Here is a 24,292-nt window from a genome sequence, read left to right as displayed (position 1 = left end):
TGGTTTCTCTTAGTGGCAAACTGCTGATACACCTGTGACTTGTCCAGGATAGAAAGAAATGTTAAGGGATCCCTGGGTGGCGCAGCGGTTTGGCGCCTGCCTTTGGCCCAGGGCGCGATCCTGGAGACCCGGGATCGAATCCCACATCAGGCTCCCGGTGCATGGAGCCTGCTTCTCCCTCTGCCTGTGTCTCTGCCTCTCTCTCTCTCTCTCTGTGACTATCATAAATAAATAAAAAAAAAAAAAAGAAAGAAATGTTAATCCTTAGTTAGAGATTAGTGAAAATAAAGGTGTGCTTTTTTTACCATCCTAGTTCATGGGCTCCCTGAATTCTGGTGCGGACAAGAGTCTGAAGTCCTGTGCTACTCTGCAGTTCTTCATCCCTAGAACAGAGGTGGTGATTCTTGTCCTGCCTGTCCATGGGGTTTCTGTGACGACCCATGAGATGATTCAGATGGAATGTCTTTGTAAACTGTGAAGCCCCGTGCTGCCGTGCAAGGTCTCGCTATTATTAGCGGTCGTGTGAACTCATGTTTGGCCCTCTGGCCCAGAATGGACCAAGAGACTCTTCCTGGCCAATTCCTCCAGGATTCCTGAGAACTAATCCGTTTTGGGGAGCAGGTCTGCCTCTGAGAGGCTGCTTCCTGCAGGACCTCATGGATTGTCGGGAGGGTGTGTAGGGGGATGGACAGAGATACACTTTGTGGGCAGGGAGTGGGTGGGTGAGCAGGAGTTCCCTGAGTAGGGAGACCCTGTCCAGGCTCTCCCTGACCCTTTGCAGCTGGCCTAGGGCTGGGATCTGGAGAGCCTGCCCACCCTTGGTCTGTGGAGAGAGAGACTGGATAGGGCAGAAGTCAGCTCATCCTGCTGATCATTAATCCTCCTATAAACAGGGACGAGGGCTGGTCCTGGCAGTGCCGGGGACCAGACATGAGGCTGACCTGTCATCTGCCCTTCTCCCAGCTCTTGGGGAAGACAGACTTGAAAATAGGCAAATGCAACCTAACATTGTCAGCACAGAGAGGAACAGAGTTCAGAGGAGGAGGGGAGGAGAGGGGAGGAGGGAATGCTCTGGAAGGATGACATAAATTAGGAGTTAGTCAAAGGCTATTCCAGCAGAGGGACTAGCCCAAGCAAACCTGATTGTGGAACATGGTTATGGGCCTGTCTGGATTCCAGCTCCACCATTCTCTCTTGCTTGGGCAGCTCTAGGACACTTGTGAGCCTCAGTTTTCTTGTCTGCAAAAAAGGGGACATGGGGCGCCTGAGTGGCTCAGTGGTTGAGCATCTGACTTCGGCTCAGGTCATGATCCCGGGGTCCTTTTTTTTTTTTTTTTTAATTTTTATTTATTTATGATAGTCACACACACACAGAGAGAGAGAGGCAGAGACACAGGCAGAGGGAGAAGCAGCTCCATGCACCGGGAGCCCGACGTGGGATTCGATCCCGGGTCTCCAGGATCGCGCCCTGGGCCAAAGGCAGGTGCTAAACCGCTGTGCCACCCAGGGATCCCCCGGGGTCCTTGACTCAAGTCCTATATCGGGCTCTCCACAGGAAGCCTGCTTCTTCCTCTGCCTATATCTATGCCTCTTTTTCTCTGTGTCTTTTATAAATAAATAAATAAAATCCTTAAAAAAAAAAAAAAAAAGACTACTCTGGTAGCAGGGTGCCCCGTTCCTATTCTCAATCCCTCCCTGCACCCCACTTCTCAGTCCATGTTAAACAATCAGGGTAAGCTTCAAGGGGAAGAGACAGTCAGCTTGAAGAAGCAGCCAGGGATCCCTGGGTGGCGCAGCGGTTTGGCGCCTGCCTTTGGCCCAGGGCGCGATCCTGGAGACCCGGGATCGAATCCCACATCGGGCTCCCGGTGCATGGAGCCTGCTTCTCCCTCTGCCTGTGTCTCTGTGCCTCTCTCTCTCTCTGTGACTATCATAAATAAATAAAAATTAAAAAAAAAAAAAAAAAAAAAAGAAGCAGCCAGAGGTGATGGATGGCCGTTGGGGGGCTGGCAGGCCGTGCCTGGTCTGAACACCGTTCCCCGGCTTCTTTAGGCTGACCCTTCCAACTGTGAGGCTGAGAATCAGGGCCCCCAGCCTCTGAGGTGGGCACTGTTGGCCTTTCCCTATCTGCAGGGGAGAATAAAGTTTGGGGTCCTCCCACCAGTGTTGGCGGCCAACCACCTTTTGCCCATGGAGTCCAGTGGTTTGTTCCCTTCCCTGCTACATGTACATGGTCGGGGGGTCTGGGAGGGAAAGCACTGAGGCCCGTGAACTGTGAAGGAGCAGGGAAGCCTGGGCTCCCCTCCCTCTCTACCAGCTCTGTTAGTTGGGTGACACTGTCACCTGAGGGCTTTTTAGGGCCAGGGGCTGGGACTGGAGGACTGAGCAGCCATGGAAGGCTCTGTGAGGTCTCAGAATCTCTGGAGTGATGCAGGGTCCTGCCCTCCCAGGTCCCCCCACAATGTCCTAGCAGCCCCTTTCCCCGGCCTCACCCCAGGCCTGAAAGCTTGGTGCCCACCTAAATTCTGCATTCACTGGCTTCTGCTGGCCTTAGCGCAGCCAACCCAGCCCGTGCGGGGCCACAAGCCTGCCTTTGTGGACTGGTCCTCCTACGTGGGCCGTGCCAGGAGGGGCTGACCCGCATTCTGCCTGCAGCTGGGACAAGCCCCCATGGGCCTGGGCCCCCCTTTGCCCCATGGAGAGATGGAGCTGGCATGAATGCAACATCCTGCATTTTCAGAAACTGACTGTGGTCCAGGGCAGACCCTGGGGAGACAGCTGCTCATGTGAGAAAGATCATTTATTCATTCACTTATTCAATAGACGCTTATTGAGTCTCTGCTCTGAGTCTCTGCCCTGGTCTTGTGGTACTGCCACAGATGGCTCTTGCCCTTTTAGGAAGAAGTTTTCCTTCCGGAAACCCCTCGACTTAGAGTCACTTGGGTAGCCAACCCCCAGAGTTTCTGATTCAGTGGGTATCGATTGAGGCGGCAAAATTTCTGATAAGTTCCCCAGTGATGGTTGGTTATACGCTGCTGGTCCAGGGACCACGCTTCGAGAGCCAGTGTGACTTAGGACCAGGGGGAGGAATTATGACTGATTTAGGTTTTCTGTATTTTTTTTTAAGGTTTTATTTATTCATGACAGACACAGAGAGAGAGGGGGGCAGAGACACAGGCAGAGGGAGAAGCAGGCTCCATGCAGGGAACCCGACGTGGGACTCAATCCCAGGTCTCTAGGATCACGCCCCGGGCTGAAGGTGGCACTAAACCGCTGGGCCACCGGGGCTGCCCGGTTTTCTGTATTTTCAAAACTGTCTCTATGATCATGATTTACTTTTCTAAATAGAAAAATCAGTTATTTAAAACTAAAGATAAATAAATAAGTAAATGTGAGTCCAAATTGACTTTAGTGCTCTGGATACAGTCCTCTGTTGAGAGATATCACCTCTCGTGACTTAAATGTCGTACATCTATTAATGTAGCCCAACACTAGGAGCTTGTATGTTCCCTGCCTTTCTCCTTGGATCATCCTGAGCTTCAGGTCCACTCAGACCACCATATCCTCCCTGTCACCTGTCAACGAGACTGCAGTGAGAATAAGTGTGATGCTAGTCCATAGCACTGTGGGGATTTGAACACAGGCGCCTCTGGAGGCTGGCTTAATTTGGGTTTAGCCGACTGGCCCATACTTCCTGCGTGCCCTTTCCTTTATGCTTCCTTAATCCACCAGATGAAATGGTATGTGGACTCTTCACTTCCTCATTTCTTTTGACTGGTGTGATCATTGACTGTCTCACTTCTTCTTTTTCCACTTTTAGTTCTGTCCACTTGGCATGGTGGCCATGAGTCTGTGTGTGTATTGGGATGGAGGTGGAGGCGGGGTCCTGGCGAGGTGACTCTTCTTCAGCAGCTGGTGTAGGCAGTGCCATCCACATTGCTGAAGCCATCCCTAGGGGGGAGCCTGTGGTGGCAAGTGGGGATTAAGTCCTAGGGTTGATGGTGGGAACCAGACGGTATCTGTCGTTGGGAGAATCAGATACCTGTTCCTTCCCTCTTCATCTTCTGTCCATGTGAGAAATAGTCCACAGGAATCAAACAGACAGGTGAGCTTTCACACTGAGAACTGGCCTGTTTCCTAACACGGCTCCTGAATTAAACTGACCCACCCAGTCTCTGGGGGGCTCTGGGCAACCCCAGGCCATGCCCCCAGAGGGAGCCACCCACTTTCTTTGGGGAAAGGAAGGTGCAGAGGCTAGTGAACACACTGTCTGGATGGTGGCTTCTCCCTGGGACTTGCAGTTGTTTTTTTGCTTCTCCGACCTACCCCTGCCTTGCGCTCATCAGTACTGCCCTTGGCGGCTTTCTCTGGCTCCTCAGGGATGCCTTTGGCAGATCATTCCTCCCCTGTGACTCAGTTTCTCTTTTTAGTGTACAATCTTACTTAAGAGTAGATATTTCTATTTGTGACTCAGTTTCCACATTTGTTATTAGACATCATAATTATCCTGCTGGGTTCCCTCATTCATCCCTTTACATTCTGTCCAATGATGGTTTCAGGTTGGTGTGTCTTTTTTGTGGTTGTTTGCATAACTGGACGTGCATTCATTCATTCAATTAATGTTTGTTGGGAGCCTGTGGGGTGCTAGGCCTGTGCTGGGTGTGGGAGGATGCAGCAGGGAGCAGGGTAGACGTGGGGCAGCCCCCCCAGATACTCACACTAAAGGGAAGACAAACGATTAGAGAATTCAGACGTGCTCGTGGTGACAAAGGGGAAGTGAGGGACATCTGGGAGCTGATGACGGGTGGTCAGAAGCTGCCTTGAGGAAGTGAGATCATCCCCCCAACACCCTCCGCTTAAAACCCAAACTCTTTACTTGGCCTTCCACGGCCTTAGATGACTGACCCCTGTGTGTTTGCCCAGCCTCAGCCCACCCTCCTCTTGCTACGCGGGCCACCTTGCTGACTTCTGACACATTGAGCTCTGACCTGTCTCTGAGCCTTTGCACACACTTTAGGCAGACCTTCTGCCTAGAGTCACCTCTCCCTTTCTGTCTGCCTGCATGGCTGTTCCTTCTTCCCTCAGCTCTAATGTCCCTTCTATGGAGCTGGCCACCCTGACCATGTCCTTGGACATGGCCTTTTGTCATCAGTCTAGCATATTACCTCAGTGTGGGGTTTTGTTTCTTGACTCTTATTTGGATTTTTATTTATTTATTTATTTTTAAAGATTTTATTTATTTATTTATTCATGAGAGACACAGAAAGAGGCAGAAACACAGGCAGAGAGAGAAGCAGGCTCCCTGCGGGGAGCGCTACAGGATCATGCCTCAGGCTGAAGGCGGCGCTAAACTAAACCACTGAACCACCCAGGCTACCCTTATTTGGATTTTTAATTTGTTGGTTTATCATGTCTCACCAGTGTGATCTGGGGTTCCATGCAGAAGGGTCTGTGCTGTCCCTTTCCACCCCTGTGCCTGGCACAGGGTCTGGCACATAGTTGGTACCCATGGATGCTTGTTGAATGAGCCTGTCCTGCTTCCCCAGAGTCGTTAGTTTCCTATTACTGCTGCAACAAATTCCACAGATTGAGTGGCTTAAAACCATCCCAGATTATTATCTGACAGTTCTGGAGGTTGGAAGTCTGAAAATCAAGGTGTTAGCAGAGCTCTGTTGGCCAGGCCACACAGCCAGGCTCCGGGGGAGGATCTAGCCCCTTTTCCAGCAGGCAGCCTGTATTCCCCGCTTTGTGGCCCTTCCTCCATCTCCAGAACGTGTCTCTCTGACCTCTGTCTTTTTTTTTTTTTTTTTTTTGACCTCTGTCTTTGTCATCATGTCACCTTTCCCACTTTGCTCTCCTTGCCTGCCCTCATGATTACATTGGGCTGCCCAGATATAATTTAGGAAAATCTCCCCACCTCGAGATCCTTAGCTTCATCTCCTTTGCAAAGTCCCTTTTGCCATGTAAGGTAACACATTCACAGGTTCTGAGAATGAGGACCTAGATGTCTTTCGGGGTCCTCCCACACCCAGGCCTCCAAGGGGCCTAGGAGAGTGTTGGGTGTGGTCTGCCGCCAGACCTACAGGCCACTGCCACAGGGCCCAGTGACCTGACCATCCCCTTCCCCCTGCAGGACGAGATCGAGGAGCTGCGGGCTGAGATGCTGGAGATGCGGGACGTCTACATGGAGGAGGATGTGTACCAGTTGCAGGAGCTGCGGCAGCAGCTAGACCAGGCCAGCAAGACATGCCGCATCCTGCAGTACCGGCTGCGCAAGGCTGAGCGCCGCAGCCTCCGTGCTGCGCAGACTGGCCAGGTGGATGGGGAGCTCATCCGTGGACTGGAGCAGGATGTCAAGGTAAGCTCTGGGCCTTCCCCAAGCCCCGGCCGAGCCTGGGTCAGCCCACACCTCGCTTCTTGTGTGTCCTTGAGCAAGTTACCCTAGCTCTCTGGGCCTCAGCTTCCTCATCTGTAAAGGGGGGATCCATCGTGAGCTGATGACCCATTTCCCATGGGGGCTCCAAAGGGATATCATAAATGTGAATCCTACTAAAGGCAGCCACTCCGAGTGTCAACCACATGCTGGGCTCTGAGTTGTCCCTGCACTCACTACACTCACTATCTGTGGAGGTTTCTTTGTTTTTTAAATTTTTTTTTTTTTTTTTTTTTTTCCGCTGGGTACAGTATACTTTATTGATGGTACATGACAAGGTAGGGCTCCCCAAGCCCTTCCCCTTCCTTGGGGTCTAGGATGTAAATTGGAGGTCAGGAGATTCTCTCAGTGTGTTGGGGGATTAAGTTGGGGCAGGGACTCCCCAGCAGCTGAGGGCCTCTCTCTTCCTCTTGTTCTTGCTGGGGCTGGTGGTCCAGGAGGCTCTTACTCCTTGGAGGCCATGTGGACCATGAGGTCCACCACCCGGTTGCTGTAGCCAAATTCATTGTCATACCAGGAAATGAGCTTGACAAAGTGGTCATTGAGGGCAATGCCAGCCCCGGCGTCGAAGGTGGAAGAGTGGGTGTCACTGTTAAAGTCACAGGAGACCACCTGGTCCTCAGTGTAGCCCAGGATGCCCTTGAGGGGTCCCTCCGATGCCTGCTTCACTACCTTCTTGATGTCGTCATATTTGGCAGCTTTCTCCAGGCGGCAGGTCAGATCCACAACTGATACATTGGGGGTGGGGACACGGAAGGCCATGCCAGTGAGCTTCCCGTTCAGCTCAGGGATGACCTTGCCCACAGCCTTGGCAGCGCCAGTGGAAGCAGGGATGATGTTCTGGGCAGCCCCTCGGCCGTCACGCCACAGCTTCCCAGAGGGGCCGTCCACGGTCTTCTGGGTGGCAGTGATGGCATGGACGGTGGTCATGAGGCCCTCCACGATGCCGAAGTGGTCATGGATGACTTTGGCTAGAGGAGCCAAGCAGTTGGTGGTGCAGGAGGCATTGCTGACAATCTTGAGGGAGTTGTCATACTTCTCATGGTTCACGCCCATCACAAACATGGGGGCATCAGCAGAAGGAGCAGAGATGATGACCCTCTTGGCCCCGCCTTTCAAGTGAGCCCCAGCCTTCTCCATGGTGGTGAAGACCCCAGTGGACTCCACAACATACTCAGCACCAGCATCACCCCATTTGATGTTGGCGGGATCTCGCTCCTGGAAGATGGAGATGGACTTCCCGTTGATGACAAGTTTCCCGTTCTCAGCCTTGACTGTGCCGTGGAATTTGCCGTGGGTAGAATCATACTGGAACATGTACACCATGTAGTTGAGATCAATGAAGGGGTCATTGATGGCGACAATATCCACTTTGCCAGAGTTAAAAGCAGCCCTGGTGACCAGGCGCCCAATACGGCCAAATCCGTTCACTCCGACCTTCACCATCGTGCCTCGGGGACGCGCCTGGGGCTGCACCAGAAGACGCGGCTGTCTGTCGGGCGGGGAGGAGCAGAGAGCCTGTTTTTTAAATTTTTTTTATAATTTATTAAATTTGGTGATTTTGAGCATGTCACCTAAATTTCAGTTTCCTCATCTGTAAAATGAGTATCATAGCAGCCCTTGCCTCACAGGGTTCTATGAGGGTTAGAAGAGAGTGTTTGTGTAAACACTCAAAACTGTAGCTGTTATTATTAGTCCCATTTTCTGGATGAGGAAAGTGAGGCTTAGAGAAAGGAAGTGCCTATGCAAGGTCACATGACACTTGGTGTGTACTTGGTACAGTGCAGGCTTATCAGCCTCCCGTATCTGACCTCCCCTTCCTGCTGATGAGCTGGAGGCTGACAGGAGGGGCCTCTAGAAGAACAGACCTCTTTCTTGTCTGTGTGCCCTGGGCTGAGGGCTGAGATCTTGGTGGGGCCCAGTGTGAGCAGGAGGATGTTGGAGCTGGGGATGGAGGTGCAGCCCTGAGGGCTCTAGGGGGCTCTTCCTGCAGGGGTGACCTGAAGGAGGAGGGGGCCTGAGCCAGGTGTGGAGAGGAGGAATGCAGAGGGAGAGATTGCTCTCTGTAAGGGCCTGGGGGGCGGGGGGTAAACCGGGAGCCATAGGCAGGCTCACATTTCCCATGTCTTTTGTGTGCACCCTGGGATTACGTCTGCTGTGCGGATGAGAACACTGAGCTCAGAAAGAGTGTACCCCCAGGGCCAAAGCTCCCTGACAAGGCAGCCCTCTGGATAAATGGTTATACAGGTATTCAAACCCCAGGCCCTAGATTAGAGGGAGGTGGGGTGAGGAGCCCCGGGAGCTCAGACCGAGCAGAATTGGGGCCTGGGTGGTTGGAGATCTGCGGCCTTCACACCAGAATCAGCCTTAGAGAGATAAGCGGGGGAGGAGGACCGACTGGGCCAGCTCGCCTGCGCCTCCCTGGGAGGAGCGGAGAGCAGCTGGTGTATGGGTGGGAGGGGGGTGGTCTCTTTGCTCCAAGCACAGGGAAGCCGCCCCTTCTGTTGGGATTTGAACTGGCCAATCAGCATCCACCTTGCCCCCTTCTCTCCCTCTTCTCCCTGCCCCTGCAGCTGGAGTGCTGAGCTCATCTCTTCAGGCCCTGGCTGGATGCCTCTGGCCACTGCACTCTGCCCGGCGTGCTAGGCTTGTTCTCAGGCACTTTAGGGGTTCTCAGAGTTGTGGTATTTCCTGGGAGGGCTTGATGGCCCAGCTGGGGAGGGGACCCCAGATCTGGGTATCCCTGGGGACTCTCTGACTTGTTCTGCTAGCTCCTTGGCTCGTGCCCAGACTGACATTGGGCCACTGCTTGGGGCCTCAGTTTCTCCTTTTTTTTTTGTAAAGGATAGCCAATTATTACTATTTTTAAAGATTTTATTTACTTACTCACAAGACACACAGAGAGAGGCAGAGATATAGGCAGAGGGAGAAGCAGGCTTCCTGTGGGGATCCTGATGGACTTGATCCCAGGACCCTGGGATCATGACCTGAGCCAAAGGCAGACCCTCAACCACTGAGCCACCCAGGTTCCCCAGTTTCTTCTTCTGTTAAATATGGGGCTTAGAGCAGCCAAATCTCTAGGGCTTTTGCAGTTCCAGTGGTTTTGTCGAGGAGGTTGGTTATTGGTGGAGGTGCCATAAATGAAACTTTGGTATCCACCCCTCCTCAGGCTGTCTCTGTCTGTGGCCCTCATGGCTCACATGCCCCACAGAGCCTCAGGGGGAACATTGCCCAGCACAAGGAAGGCAGGGAGACGGCGCTGCAAAGACCTGCTCTCCCACTTGCTTGGTGTGTGGCCTTTGCTAAGCTCCCTCACAGCTCTGAGCCTCAGTAAATGGAGATCAAACTAGTTTTTACCTGTAGAGATTTTTGTGAGGATAAAATGAAATAGTTCAAGTAAAAGTGGGGTGGCCATGAAATCTGGTGTGGAGTGTTCACCCAGCAAAGGAGCAAATGTTGATTGTGGTGTTACTGTTTGGGAGAAGAACTTATAAGGCACTAGTATGGCAAGTGGCTGGGGCAAGACCAGGGCAGGGGGGGCCAGAATCTCAACCCGCTTGTGTGGATAAAAATCCCCTGCAGTGCTTATTCTCAATGCAGATTCCCAGGCCCCACCACCCATTTCCCCCTCCCTGAGGATTCGGAGTGACTGACAGGGAGGCCCATGAGCTGAGAAGCCCGATGAGCAGGGGGGCTGTGGCCTGGAGGTTGCTGGTTGCATTTGGCAGGAGACAGGCCTCAGTGCTGTAAACAGTGACCTCATGGCTGAGTGCATTGTTTGTGCTTTGGGGATTTGCCCTGGTGTCCGGAAGCTGCAGCTGCTTCACCTCCCATAGTATCTCAGTCCCCTAGCCCTGGGAGTAGTTGGGAGGACCATAAAAGCATGAAATGAGACAAGCAGGTGGGGCCCTGTGAGCATCTGACGTAGTGAACCCACTGCTAGGCTTATTATTATTATTATTATTATTATTATTATTATTTAAGATTTTACTTATTTATTCTTTTTATTCTTGAGAGACACACAGAGAAAGACAGAGATATAGGCAGAGGGAGAAGCAGGCTTCCTGCAGGGAGCCCGATGCAGAACTCGATCCCAGGACTCTGGGATCATGACCTGAACGGAAGGCAGACACCCAACCACTGAGCCACCCAGGTGCCCCGTTATTAATACTTTTAGTGCTGATAATAATATAATGTCTTCAGGCTTTGGGCCAACAACAGGGTTAGGTGGAGAGCAGAACTCTAGAGTTGACCCACAGGATTTCAACCCTTGGTTCTGTAGCTGCCTAGCCGTGTGACCTTGGGGAAGTGACCTTTCCTCTTCACACCTCAGAATGGCATTAATCAAGCCCTTCCCAAGGGGATGAAAGGCACATGGTGTTAGGAAGTGACAGCTGATTCTATAAATCACCTGTGAGAGGCGAGGGCACGCAGGACCACTGAGGCTCAGAGAGAGGAAAGGACAGGCTGAGGCCACCAGACTCCTGCCTTCCAGGCTACTGTGCTCTTTGCTCCTGTGGGCCTCCACTGGGGGCGCAGGGTTCTGTGGGATCTGAAATTAAGGGCTCTTTTGTTCTCGCTGGAATCCCGTCAGCTGCCTGGGGTTGAGCGTTCTTGACACAGCAACCCTTGGGGGTCGGGGACAGTTGGGGAAGGAGATCCTGTGGAGAATGGGATGGAAGGAGTGTCCAGACTCCTGGAACGGATGAAGTCACAGAGTCATTTATGAACCCAAGAGGATCCGGGAATCCACATGGATCATGATTTCTTGGTGGGGAGTGTCGCCTCCCAAGTTGAGGCCGCGGTAGGTGGAGCAACCCCTCAGATGGAGAGGAGCTGGCCCCAAGGGGAGAAGCCACCTGCTGCTGAGCCCTCACATCAGTCGAGGACACAGCCCTCTGTGGACAGTGGGTGGGCTGGGTGGTTGAGGGGCGCGTCCCTAATCTAGTTAGGGTAGGTGCAGCTCCCCATATTGCAGTCATTCTTTTATCTCCCTCCCTTTTCACTTTTTGGAACCTTGAATTTGTTTGCTCTCCAGCATTTACTCGGCATTAGGGTGTGCTAGAGTGTGTGCTGCTGCTGGGACACAGGGATATGAAGGAACCCAGGCATGGTCCGGGGTCTTCAGCATTCTGGCCCATGACTCCTGCCCCCACGGCTAAGCAGGATGAATGAATGAATGAATGAATGAGTGAATGGAGTATTGATCAGGACAGGGGCTTTCTGGGTGACCTGGTAGCCTCAGACTGGGAACCATAGCCAAGTGCACAGAGGTGAAGCAGTGATCCTGACAGTGCATTAAAAAGTTATATTTCTTAAAAAAAAAAAAAGTTCTATTTTTTGATGATCTAGCCACCAGCCCAAGGATTGTGTCATTTAATCCTCACAGCAGCACCTGGGAGTAGGCTGTATCCATTCCATTTACCAATGACCACGCCGACACCGAATCCATAAATAAACTTGCTGTGGGGGTCACACACACATCCAGTGCTAGAATCAGACTCAGTCTGGTTTTCCCCACGTGCCAAGTCCTTGTTCTGATATTGAGGTGTCGCTCATCCCACTTTGTGGACAAGGCACGATTCTGGTTGCCCTTGGGGACCTCCAGGGACAGAGAGCCACGGTGGACAACAGAGGCAGGGGGAGGCAGTGCTGAATTTCCTTTCTGGCTGTTGTTTTTCCTGGCCTGTCTCTCATACTGCCAACGGGTCCGTGCCGAGCTGGGCCTGGGCCCAGGCAGAGGGCAGAGCCAGGGAGGGCCCTCTTCCCTTCCGGAATGGAGGAGGTGCAACGGTTGTTTCCAAGACTGGCAGGCATGGGGCGTTGGGCTTTCTGCCCCTCACATACCTCTTGCTGGCAAAGCCCTCGTGCCCCTCCAGAGCCCTGGCCACACTGGCCCCTCAGGCAAATCCCAGGGGCTTCTCCCAGCTCAACTCATACTGGCTTTGCATGACCCCAAGTCAAGTCACTTATTCTGTAAGCCTCAGACAGAATTGGGGTGAAGATGAATGAATCTGGCACACAGTAGGTATTCAACAACTGATAGTGCCTGGACCACTCAGGGATAGTGGTGATTTACCAGCTCAGAAGGGCCTTCCTCATCCCCGGATGCCCCCTTTCCTGGTGTTGGATCTCCAGGCTGTCCTCGAGGAAATGGGGTGCTTTTGCTGCAGATCCCTGGAACCAGGATTGGTGTTTGCAACTCTGTTAGTTCCTTTCTGTATGGATGACTTGGACACATGCCCAGCCTTTGTCATTTAGAGCATGTTTTATATCCCAGACAATTGGAAACCAGCCTCGGGGTCACACCACGACCTCTAGCAAGTCCTGCCCCTCTCTGAGCTTCGGCATCACCACTCCCCAGGACTCACTGTGCTGGCCCAGGGCCGAGATTTTTTGTGCAAAGCTGATTCAGTCCTCCTGTTGGGCCCATGAGGCTGCTGCTACCACTGCACCCTTTTTGCAGTTAAGGAGACTGAGGGACAGAGTGAGGAAATGATTTGCCCAGGGTCACGGGCTGGACACTGGCAGCAATGTGATTCAGATGGCCCTAGGGCCACCATCTTGCTCTGGTTTCAACTCCAGCTCACTTCCCTACTTTTAAAATGAGCCTCTCTGGCCCTGCCGCAGGCTCTCGTGAGACTCAAAAGCACAGAATGCCCCAGGTAATTGAAAAAGCCTTGTTAAAAACTGGCAGGGCCTTTCTAGCTTCCTGGGGAGACTGAACTCGGACACAGACATTGGGAGCACTGGGTGTCTGGGTTTGGGTTTTGCTTCTGCCATTTCCTGGCTGTGTGACCTCTACCCTTTACTGACTTCTTTGTGCCTCAGTTTCCTCATCTGCTAAGCAGGGGTGAGGAGAGACACAGTCTGCTGGGGGAGGTTGCTCTGTAGCCTAAGTGGATCATCACCCACCCTTGCTTACCAATCTCATCACCCACCCTTGCCCAGGTCTCTAAGGACATCTCTGTGCGGCTGCATAAGGAGCTGGAGACAGTGGAGAAGAAACGGGCACGGCTGGAGGAGGAGAACGAGGAGCTTCGGCAGCGGCTTATCGAGACCGAGCTGGCCAAGCAGGTGCTGCAGACGGAGTTGGAACGGCCGAGAGAGGTGAGGGCCGGTCCATCTCTGCAGGGCCAGGCCAAGGCAGGTGGGTGTGTGCCAGCCCCACCTGGCCAGGGGCTCGGAAGCGCTGTGTTTGCACGGTCATGCCTCCCTGGCAGAGCTGTCTTATTCATGCATTCATTCCTCCTGCACACATTTCCTGAGCGCCCACTGTGTACACTGTGTGCTGGACTCGGAGGGCACAGTGGTGAGTGAAAGACTCCTGTCCACCAAGAGTCTACAAGTTAATGAAGGAGACAGTCATCTGCCAAAGAACTGCAACTGTTGGGGGGATTAACTGAGAAAGCATTCCACAGTGACCCCTGTGGGGCCCTCTGCCTCAGTTTCCTCACTTCCAGAATGGGACAGCGATGCCCTGAGTCACTGAGAAGACTAGCTGGGATAACTTGTGCAGACATGCTTTAGGGGCTGCCATTTGGTATGAAGGCGGTGCTGGGGCCGGGCCTCTGGCCAGTACCTCGACACAGATTTTAAGACATTAGACACTTTCCCAGGCACTGGCCTGTCTGTCTTTGTTCATATGAGCTCTTCCCCTTGTATGTATTGTCTGCCTTCTGCTAAATGTTGGGCATGCAGCATGTTAAGTACCATGCTAGATACTTTATCTCAACAATTTTCATAGAGGCCCAGTGAGGTTGTGATTGTACCCATTTTATGAATGAGGAAATAGCCCCTGAGAGAAGGAGGGATGTCCTCAAGGTTTCACAGAGCCCAGTGGGCTCTGCAGAATGCCTCTTGAAAGCCTTCCCTAGGTGACCCCTAGGGGCTGGAATCCTCTAGAATTCAGGGATCTGTGTTCCTGATGGCCTTGGGTAGCTCCTGATCATAGAGGCACAGCTGGGTCTCAGCTCTCTGGCTGCTCACGAGGGTATCCTAGGATTGTACATTGTTCTAGGGCACTCCTTACCTTCCCCGAGGGCAGGCATGCCAGTGTTCCAGGACTGAGACACCACAGCCCTGAGGCCAGAACAGCCCTTCAGTGTCCTCCCTCCTGGGCGTGTTGCTCTGTTGTGCTAACAGCATCTCATTGCAGAGACTGGGGGCATTTGCTGCTGAGGGCTGCTGTGGGGCCCTGTCAGGCAGCCCCCCCACCCCCACCCCCACCCCGCCTTGGCCTGGCCGACAACACAGGGAACCATCTTCACACATCTCATTGCTGTCACCCTTGATAGTGAAAAGGGGAGAGTTTCAGAGAGTACCCTGGAGCTTAGTGTCTTTCCTTCCTTCCTTCTCCCTCCTTCCCTCCCTCCCCTCCTTTTCTTTTTTTTTAAAGATTTTATTTATTTATTCATGAGAGACACAGAGAGAGAGAGAGAGGCAGACACAGGCAGAGGGAGAAGCAGGCTCCATGCAGGAAGCCCAATGTGGGACTTGATCCCAGGACTCAATCCTGGGACTCCAGGATCATGCTCTGAGCCAAAGGCAGATGCTCAACTGCTGAGCCACCCAGGCGTCCCTCTTTCTTTCTTTTTTTTTTTTTTCTTTCTTTCTTTTTAAAGATTTATTTATTTGAGAGAGAGCATGTGAGCAGGATTGGGGGCAGAGGAAGAGGGAGAGAGCAGACTTCCTGCTGAGTGCAGAGCCTGACACGCAACTCAGTCTTAGGACCCTGAGATCATGACCTGAGCCAAAATCATGAGTCGGACACTTAACCGACTGAGCCACCTAGGCGCCCCAACTCAGCATGTTTCTATTGTAGAGGAGAGGAAGCTGAGGCTCAGAAAGAGACAGCCTGCTTGAGTTCCCCCACCCTTCCTTGACAGAGATATGGCTGAAGCCCTGAAGCCAAGTCCTCTCTAAGTCTCAGTTTCTCCATCTGTGACATTGGGATAATAACAGTACCCAGCTCATGAGTTTATGACCAGCACGAAAATTGGGTAACCATAGAACACTATGAAGGAGTTACAAAGAATAAAGTAGTATGGCAATTCCTGAACAAATTATACATGCAATTATTATAGGAGCTAGCAAATCCACCTCGGGATGTATGCCCAAAAGAATTGAAAGCAGGGACATGAACAGATATTTGTACCCCTGTGTTCCTAGCAGCAGTATTCACAATAGGCAAAAGGTAGAAGCATACCAAATGTACATCAGTGAATATACATACATACAGTGGACTCTCGGTAAGCCTCAAGAAGGACTGAAATTCTGACACCTGCTACATCATGGGTGAACCTTGAAGCCGTGGTGCAAAGTGAGATAAGCCAGCCATCAATAGACTAGTATTATATGATTCCACTTGTAGGAGCTAGTTAGGGTAGTCAAATTATAGAAACAGAGAGTAGGATAGAGGTAACCAGGTGCTGGACAGAGGAGGGAGTGGGGGATTGGTATTCAGGGGGTAGAGAGTTTCAGTTTAGGATAATAAAAAAGTTCTAGAGATGAATAGTGGTTTCTTGACAAAGTGAATGCACTTAATGCCACTGAAATGTGTACTCGAAAATGACTAGAAATGGTAAATTTCATATGTGTACTTCAGCACAATTTAAAAAAAAGAATAAGGTAGATATATAAGTACTGATGCAGAGAGGTCTTTAACAAAAAAAAAGAGGGCTACATGGGTGCGCATGTGCGCCATGTGCGCGCGCGCGCACACACACACACACACATATTGTGTGATCCCACTAATTATTTCGAAAGAGCGTCAGAACAGACTTGGTTTGGGGCATTTATGTCTGCAAATGCCTAGCAAAAGTCTGGAGGAAAATCCACTGAACTAAGGAGTGAGGGACGGTGGGAATAGCAAGGGGAAATGACTTTGCTATTTTTTATTTTATTATTTTATTATTTTATTATTTATTTTATTTTATTTTATTTTATTTTATTTTATTTTATTTTATTTTTTATTTAGATTTTATTTATTTATTCATGAGAGACACACAGAGAGAGGCAGAGACATAGGCAGAGGGAGAAGCAGGCTCCCCATGGGGAACCCAATGGGTTCCCCCTGGGACTCCATCCCAGGACCCCGGGATCATGATCTGAGCCAAAGGCAGACACTCAACCACTGAGCCACCCAGGTGTCCTGCTTTGTATTCTTTTAATTAATGCTGTAGTAAGGTGGGTTTTGGAGAGGGGGTGATTATTTGTGAAATTTGAAATGTAGTCAAGCATGTAAAGAGCCCTGTGTGGTGCCAGGCACACAGTAGGTGCTCCAGAAATACTGGTTCACTTCCCCTTTGAAGGCAATGTCAACAAGGCACATCTGGCCCTCCCTGGCATGCTCTTTGGTGTCTCAGGATCTGGGCAAGGGGGCATGGCCCTGTGTTTATTTGCTGATTGCCTTCTCCCCCCACCCCCACCTCCTTCCTGACATGGTTTCCATGGAGATGAGGGTCCCTTAGCAATTTTGCAAGAGCTGCTGGAGTCTCATCTACATCTGCCTTTGCCATCCTGACAGGTTGCTGTGGCGATACTGTCACCCAGCTGGGAACAGGAGCCCCTGGCCTGAGCTGATGTGGTTGCCATGGAGATCACTCTCCGCCCCCCCCCCACCCCCCCAGAGAAGGGAGGGTGGCCAGCCCTAGCTGCACTTTGCAGTGGCACTGTTGCCCAGCTGGGTTGCAGCTCAAGAATCGTAACACCAGCCTCCCCCTTGTTCAGTATCATTCCCCCGTTCTTGTATTTTAGGCAGAAAGCCAATACGAGTGTTGATGTGATGTATTAGAATATAGCTGCTGTGTGTGAGTGCTTGCTCTGTACCAGGCACCGCACCAGGCATTTTATGTACCTCCTCCTGTTGTGAAACCAGCAGCTTCCCTACATACCTAGTGTTGTTATCTTCATTTTACAGGTGGCATTCTTTTTGACAATAGTTTAACTGTGATATGATTCACATACTATAAAATTCACCATTTTAAAATGTCAAATTTCATGGTTTTTGATATATTCATAATGTTGTATATCTGTCACTATGATCTAAGTCTAGAATATTTCCATTGTCCCCAAAAGAAACCCCGTACCTGCCAGTGGTCCCTTCCTGTGCCCCCTGCCCTCCAGCTCCCCGCAACTGCTAATCTCCACTCTGTGGATTTGCCTGTTCTGGACATTTCATACAAATGGAATCATGCAATATGTGATTTTTTTGTGACTGGCTTCTTTCACGCAGCATCATGACTTTAAGGTTCATCTGTGTTGACATGTATGTGTCAGTACTTCTTTCCTTTTTGTGGTCAAATAATAATCCAGTGTATGGATGTACATTTTGTTTGTCCCCTCATCAGTTGATGGACATTTGGATTGTTTCCACGTTTTGACTAGTGTAATAATGCTGCTATGAACATTTGAGTACAGGTTTTGTATGAAGATATGTTTTCAGTTCTCTTGTGTGTATACCAATGAGTGGCCTGCTTCATATGGATGGGACTGGGGAAAAGACCAAGATGGGATTCTAACCCAGGACTCTATCTCCCAAAGTCACACTGGCTGGTGGGTATTGCCCCACCCTCCATGCCCTATCCAGGTACCTTCCTAGGGCCCTACCTGTTTTCAAAACCTCCAAAGGAGCTGAGTATCTCTGTCTCTGGCACAGGCTTTTTGTCCTGCTTTCTGCTCTGATGGGTACTGACCATGACATTAGATCACCTAGGTTCAAATCTTGATTCTGCTGGTGGTGTCATCTGATGCAGCTGGGTAGTGGTCTATGTGATGCAGGGCAAACTTGAATTTGGGGTCATATGGGCCTGAGTTTGAATTCTGGCTTTGCCACTTACTTACTTGTAATGCTGGACAAATTGTATAACTACTCCAGGGCTCAGTTTGTTCATTTATAAAACAGGAATATGGGACACCTGGGTGGCTCAATGGTTGAGCATCTACCTTCAGCTCAGGGTGTGATCCCGTGGTCTCGGCATTGAGTCCCACATCGGGCTCCCTGCATGGAGCTTGCTTCTCCCTCTGCCTCTGTCTCTGCCTCTCTCTGTGTGTCTTTCATGAATAAATAAATAAAATCTTTAAAAAGGTAGAACAGGAATATGAATCCCTACTTCTCAGAGACAAGCAGGTAAAGTGTGCTCGGTGAATACTGATTATCCTCGTTTCCCTTACAACTCCTACATGGCTGTGGGTCCAGAGTAGCATTTACTTTAAAGAGATTCGTTTCTTTTGCCTACTTAGCAAAGCACTGTCTCTATAAGCTACCCTTGTCCCTGGAAGGAGCAGTTACATTGGAAATCGATGCCTGCAATTGGTGCTGTGTGTCCTGGCAACTTCTGCTTTGGGGCTCACGTCTAAACCAGTTTTTGCTTCCTCCCCCAGAGGGTGTCTCCCCCAGCCTGGAGCCACTCAGCCTCTAGCTGCTTCAGCTGCTCTGGAGGAATAATGCTGCAGTCTTTGAGATGCACCCCAGGTCCCCTCTAGAGTCAATTTTGTACACATAGCACAGTCTGTGTTTTCAGTGAGACCCTTTCAAATATCCCTTCCATATTTGGTGAAAATCTGCCCAGCTGTTTTGGCAGAAGGTTCACTTTATTCCTTGAAGGTTGATCTTTGTTTCCTGGCAGCATGGAAGCAGGCAACGTGTTAGAGAGCTGGGGGCCCCTCCGGAGCTGGTCTCAGGCAGCCTTTCTGTGCATGCTGGACACAATCTACTAGTTTTCTGGAGAAGGACAAAGGACAGAGCTCATGCTCCTACTAGAAGCCGGTAGACCAAGGATGCTTAGAGGCACCACCCTGGCTGCTCAAAGGTAGCCTTGTGAGTTGCTGGTAGGTGGAGAAGCCCCTAATGTGTGCCAAGCCAAAGAATGTGCCCTTGGGGTCCGTCACCTAGCAACCGGCATTCTTGTTGGTGCCTGGGACTGTCCTCCCTTGCCCCTTCCTTCCCACTCTCCAGAGGCCTGGGGCCAGAACATCTGCCCCTGGGGCCTCCACAAAGGGGCTCTGACAGGCCCTGGCTCCCTGGAGGGGCACCATAGCCCCCCAGGCCGCCTGGCCAGCTGCTGCCCTGCAGAGAGGAGGAAGTCTCTGTGCTCTGTGAGCCTGCCTTGTTTTCCCTCCAGAGCCAAAGAGTAGTGTGGGAGCCCACATGGCTTAGATGAGGTGGCAGGAAGGGTCAATTCCCCCCGGAAAAGGCTGGAGTTACTCTGGTCTTGAAAGGGTTTGCGGCTCTGGCCCCTCTTCTCTGTCCACTGCCCTCCCTTCCTAATAAGATTCATGCCACCCAGAGCTTATTCTCTGCCACTTGGAAAGGTGTCCAGTGAGTTTTCTTGGAAAAGCATATTAAAAACATCTCATTATGATTTTCCCCCTCCCCCCAACAGGTTATATATCTTAATAGAGAAAGACTAGTAGAAAGTACAAGTGAGTCATAAGGAGGAAAAATTCATCTGTAATCTACTATTTATTTATAAAGATTTTATTTATTTGAGAGAGAAAGAGAGAGATAGCGAGAAAGAGCATAAGCAGGCGGGGAGAGGGAAAACAAGCTTCCTGTTGAGGAGGGAGCCCAATGTGGGGCTTGATCCCAGGACCCTGTGATCATGACCTGAGCCCAAGGTAGATGCTCAACCAACTGGGCCACCCAGGCACTCCTGTAATCCACTATTTAGAGGGAATTACTCTGAGTAATTACCAAATTATTATTTGGGTGGGAGGGGCATATATTTGCAGTACATTTTCCTATTTTATGCATACACATATTGAAATGCATTTGTATAGGGACATCTGGGTGGCTCAGTGGTTGACTCTCTGCCTTTGGCTCAGGTTGTGATCCTGGGGTCCTGGGATTGAGTCCCACATTGGGCTGTACACAGGGAGCCTGCTTCTCCCTCTGCCTATGTCTCTGCCTCTCTCTCTCTCTCTTTGTGTGTCTCTCATGAATAAATAAACTCTTAAAAAAAAAAGAAATGTATATATGCATTTTTTCCCCTAACATAAGCTCAGTGAAGCAAAAATATTATTACAAAAGCACATAAATAGGGGCACCTGGGTGTCTTAGTGGTTGAGCATCTGCCTTTGGCTCAGGTCGTGATCCCGGGGTCCTGGGATTGAGTCCCAAATCAGGCTCCCTCCTGGAAGCCTGCTTTTCCCTTTGCCTATGTCTCTACCTCTCTATTGTCTCTCATGAATAAATAAATAAAATCTTTAAAAAAAGAAAAAAAGGCACACAAATGTTAGGTCTAGACTACCACTAAGGATGGCTACATCAGACTCTAGTTGTATGGGTTGCCTCTGGCAGGAAAACTGGTGACTTGGATTCATTGTATTCCTTTTGTGATTTTTTTTTTTTTGAAGTATAGTTGACACACAACATTACATTAGTTTCAGGTGTACAACATGGTGATTCAACAAGTCACAGCACATTATGCTGTGCTCACAAGTGTAGCTACCAGCTGTTACTGTGCAACCCTATTATAATACCATTGACTGTATTCCCCATGCTGTACCTTTCATCCTCGAGATCTATTCATTCCGTAATGGAGGCCTGTGTCTCTCAGTCCCCTTCACCCATTTTGCCTACCTACCATCTTTAGTGGTTTTTTGAAGTTTGAACAATGTGAATGTGTTATCCAAAAAATAATAGAAATAATAAACCTGGGCAGCCCAGGTGGCTCATTGGTTTGGCGCCTGCCTTCAGCCCAGGGCACGATCCTGGAGACCCGGGATCTAGTCCCATGTCGGGCTCCCTGCATGGAGCCTGCTTCTCCCTCTGCCTGTTTCTCTGCCTCTCTCTCTCTCTCTCTCTGTCTCTCTCTCTGTCTCTCTGTGTTTCTCATGAATGAATGAATAAAATCTTAAAAAAAAAAAAAAAAGAAAAGAAATAGTAAACCTATATAAAATAGAAGAAGGAAGCCTCTCTTAACTATCTCTCTCAGTTTTGCTCCTGACTCAGCTTAACCCATGGTTAGCAGGTTGGTTTCTATCTTTTTAGGCCTTCCTCTCTGTTCATACAATGTGTATTTCTCTTTGTATTTTTAGAAAATAAAGATGGGATTATATTGTATCCATGGTTTCTGTAACATGCAGAATAATGTAGGAGGAACACAGACTTCTTAAAAATGCTAGATGTTTGGGGTTTCCTTCTGACTAAGGTGCTTATTATAAAAATCAAAGATCACAGAGTCAAGTAAACATAGGAAGGAAAAAAAGTCTAAAAGAGCACCATCTATTTCAGTATTTTAAACACAGACCCAGAGGTTGAGAAGGAGCTCCAGCTAGCTGTCAGCTGTGGTCATCCTCGGGTTAGGGAAGAAAATGGCTAGGGGGGCTTCTGGTTTGTTAGCGTTATGTAGATTTACAGTGAGAATATTTTTGTATATTTATTTTAAAGAGTTAGGGGTGGTGGGAGGGGAGGAGGGCGGGGGGTGGGGGTGAATGGGTGACGGGCACTGAGGGAGACACTTGATGGGATGAGCACTGGGTGTTATTCTGTATGTTGGTAAAGTGAACACCAATAAAAAATTAATTTATTAAAAAAAAGAAACAATGAAAAAAAATAAAAAAATAAAAAAATAAAAAAAATACTTTGTAATAAAAAAAAACTTTAAAGATTTTATTTATTTGACAGAGAGAGAGAACAAGTAAGGGGAGCGGCAGCAGGAGAGGGAGACACAGACTCACCACTGAGTGGGGAGCCCAAATGCAGGGTTCCATCCCAGGACCCTGGGATCATGACTTGAGCTGAAAGCAAATGCTCAACTGAGCCCCCCAGGAGCCCCCCAAAAAACATTTAAAGAAAAAGCTGGAGGACTATGTCCCTCTCCCGCCCCCAAAAAATGTGGGGGAAGAAGAGGGCCAAGTGTGAGTTTGCTGCATATTCATTGTAAACAGCCTGCTGTATATTCTTCAGGCTTTTCCCATCCTGTGTGTGTGCATGCACACACATCCCTTATTTTTGTAACAATGGTAACATGCTCTAGGTTTTTTTTTTAAATAACAGCTTTATTGAAATATAATTCACCTATGATAATGCTTGTCTTTTTAAAGTATATAGTTCAGTGGTTTTGCAGAATATTCAGAGTTGTACAACCTTCACCACTTTCTTGGCCCTGAACAGTTGCTTCACCCCAACAAGAAACCCCAAACCCATCAGCAGTCACCCACCCGCCCCCCAGTGGCCACTAATCTACTTTCCACCATTATGGATTTGCCTATTATGGACATTTCATGTAAATGATATCATATATTGTGTGGTCTTTTGTGACTGGCTTCTTTCACGTAGCATGATGTTCCCATCATACACACATGTTGTATCAACTATGAGTACTTCATTTTTTTTCTAATATTTATTTATTCATGAGAGACAGAGAGAGAGAGGCAGAGACCATAGGTAGAGGGAGAAGCAGGCTCTCTGCAGGGAGCCCAATGCAGGACTCCATCCCAGGACCCCAGGATCATGACCTGAGCCAAAGGCAGACCCTCACTGAGCCACCCTGGTGCTCCCCCTCCGTGTTTTTTAATAGGGTTAGACTTTATATGATTTCATTCCTTTATAGGTGGTAGCTGGGACCTCTTAGTGCGCTGGCCCCCTTTCCTGTCACCCCATTTCCTCCCTCCAGGGAGTCCGCAGTACTTGAAGAGGCTGTAGTCACCTGAAGAGACTCAATTTAGGGAGAGGAAGGTGTTTGCCCAGGATCCTAAACTCTGTGTTGTGGGGTTGCCAGAGTCAGCTTCCAGCTGAGGCCACAGCCCCTCCCACATAGCTTGTGATAAGCCGACCCAGATCCACAAGCCTCTCCTCAGAACCCCCACCTCACCCCTCACTCCGTGCCCATGCCCAGATGTCCCTCTGAGTACCCGCTTCCCAGGCGCCACTTGTGGGAGGGGCTGTTTGTGGGGGGATCTGTTCTGTGGCATCACCCCATTTCCTACCTCCTCCTTCGCTTTTCAAAGATCCCAGATCAGCCCTTCTCAGATACTGGCTCTCGGCTCTTGGCACCCAGCGTCTGAAATATCAGCCTCTGTCTTCCTGCTACATTTGCATTTCAAAAGGTCTCTTTAGGATTTGATTGGGCTCCAAGATAGACTTCAGACCCCAGCTGGAGTTCATTTCTCTGGTTCTCTGGTGCCAGCCAGGGCCAGGCAATAGAATTAACCTGGGAAGCTATTTAAAAATACTGATGCCTGGGACCCACCCTGGACCAGTTGCAACAATATCTGGGACCCGAAGCATCAGGATTTTTCATTTAACTTCTCCAGGTAATTCTGATGTGCTTCTGGGTAGAAAGCCACTGTGCTACCTCCACTCTGGCCCTCATCAAAGGGCATATTTTTTCCTTCCAAGTCTTGGGAACTGTATCAAGAGCTCTGTCAGGAACTGGTCCCAGGTCACTATGGATTTACTGTGGGACATTTCTCCCACCTTCAGCGAGGTGGGGACTTGGATTAAGTCAGTGGTTCTCACCTTCTGGGATGGGAGTGAGAGGTGGAGGGATGGGGAAGCATGTATTCAAACACCTGGAAGCATCCTCAAAAAATACTCGTTGAGCTTGAAAAGTCAAAAGTAACCTAAGTTATGCACTACTAATATAAATCACCCCTCTCATGGGAGGAGTGTTCAGCAGATTCTTGCATCTAACTGAGTGACTTCTAAAATTTATTTTTTTTTTCATTTAAAAAGGATTTTTTTTCTGAGAGAGAATCTCAAGCAGACTCCCCACTAAGTGCATGGTAGGGGGTGTGGCAGGATCTGATCCCAGACCCTGAGATCATTACCTGAGCTGAAATCAAGAGTGGATCGCTTAACTAACTGAGCCACTCAGGCGTGCCCTGAGTGACTTTTTTAAACATCAAGAA

At 49.9% G+C, this 24,292-nt stretch overlaps 2 protein-coding genes across 2 annotated transcripts in view; one reads left to right on the top strand and one right to left on the bottom strand.

Moving 5' to 3' along the window:
- SOGA1 (suppressor of glucose, autophagy associated 1) overlaps positions 1-24,292 on the top strand; it is a 77,105-nt gene that overhangs the window by 15,657 nt on the left and 37,156 nt on the right. The window contains 2 exon segments of the mRNA XM_025469968.3: positions 6,134-6,358; positions 13,385-13,543. Of these exon segments, the coding sequence (XP_025325753.1) occupies positions 6,134-6,358; positions 13,385-13,543 (384 nt within the window).
- LOC112641811 (glyceraldehyde-3-phosphate dehydrogenase) lies at positions 6,676-7,952 on the bottom strand. Its single transcript, XM_025419139.3, has one exon. It carries the CDS (start codon positions 7,877-7,879, stop codon positions 6,878-6,880), a length of 1,002 nt encoding a protein of 333 aa, XP_025274924.1. The 5' UTR covers positions 7,880-7,952; the 3' UTR covers positions 6,676-6,877.

This window comes from Canis lupus, chromosome 24, assembly GCF_003254725.2.
Source record: "Canis lupus dingo isolate Sandy chromosome 24, ASM325472v2, whole genome shotgun sequence".
Lineage (NCBI taxonomy): Eukaryota > Metazoa > Chordata > Mammalia > Carnivora > Canidae > Canis > Canis lupus.
This window is presented reverse-complemented; position numbering and strand designations above follow the sequence as displayed.

What these genes read in the sequence shown, in the direction of transcription:
- LOC112641811 (XM_025419139.3), bottom strand. Translation starts at nt 7,879, where the DNA reads ATGGTGAAGGTCGGAGTGAACGGATTTGGCCGTATTGGGCGCCTGGTC.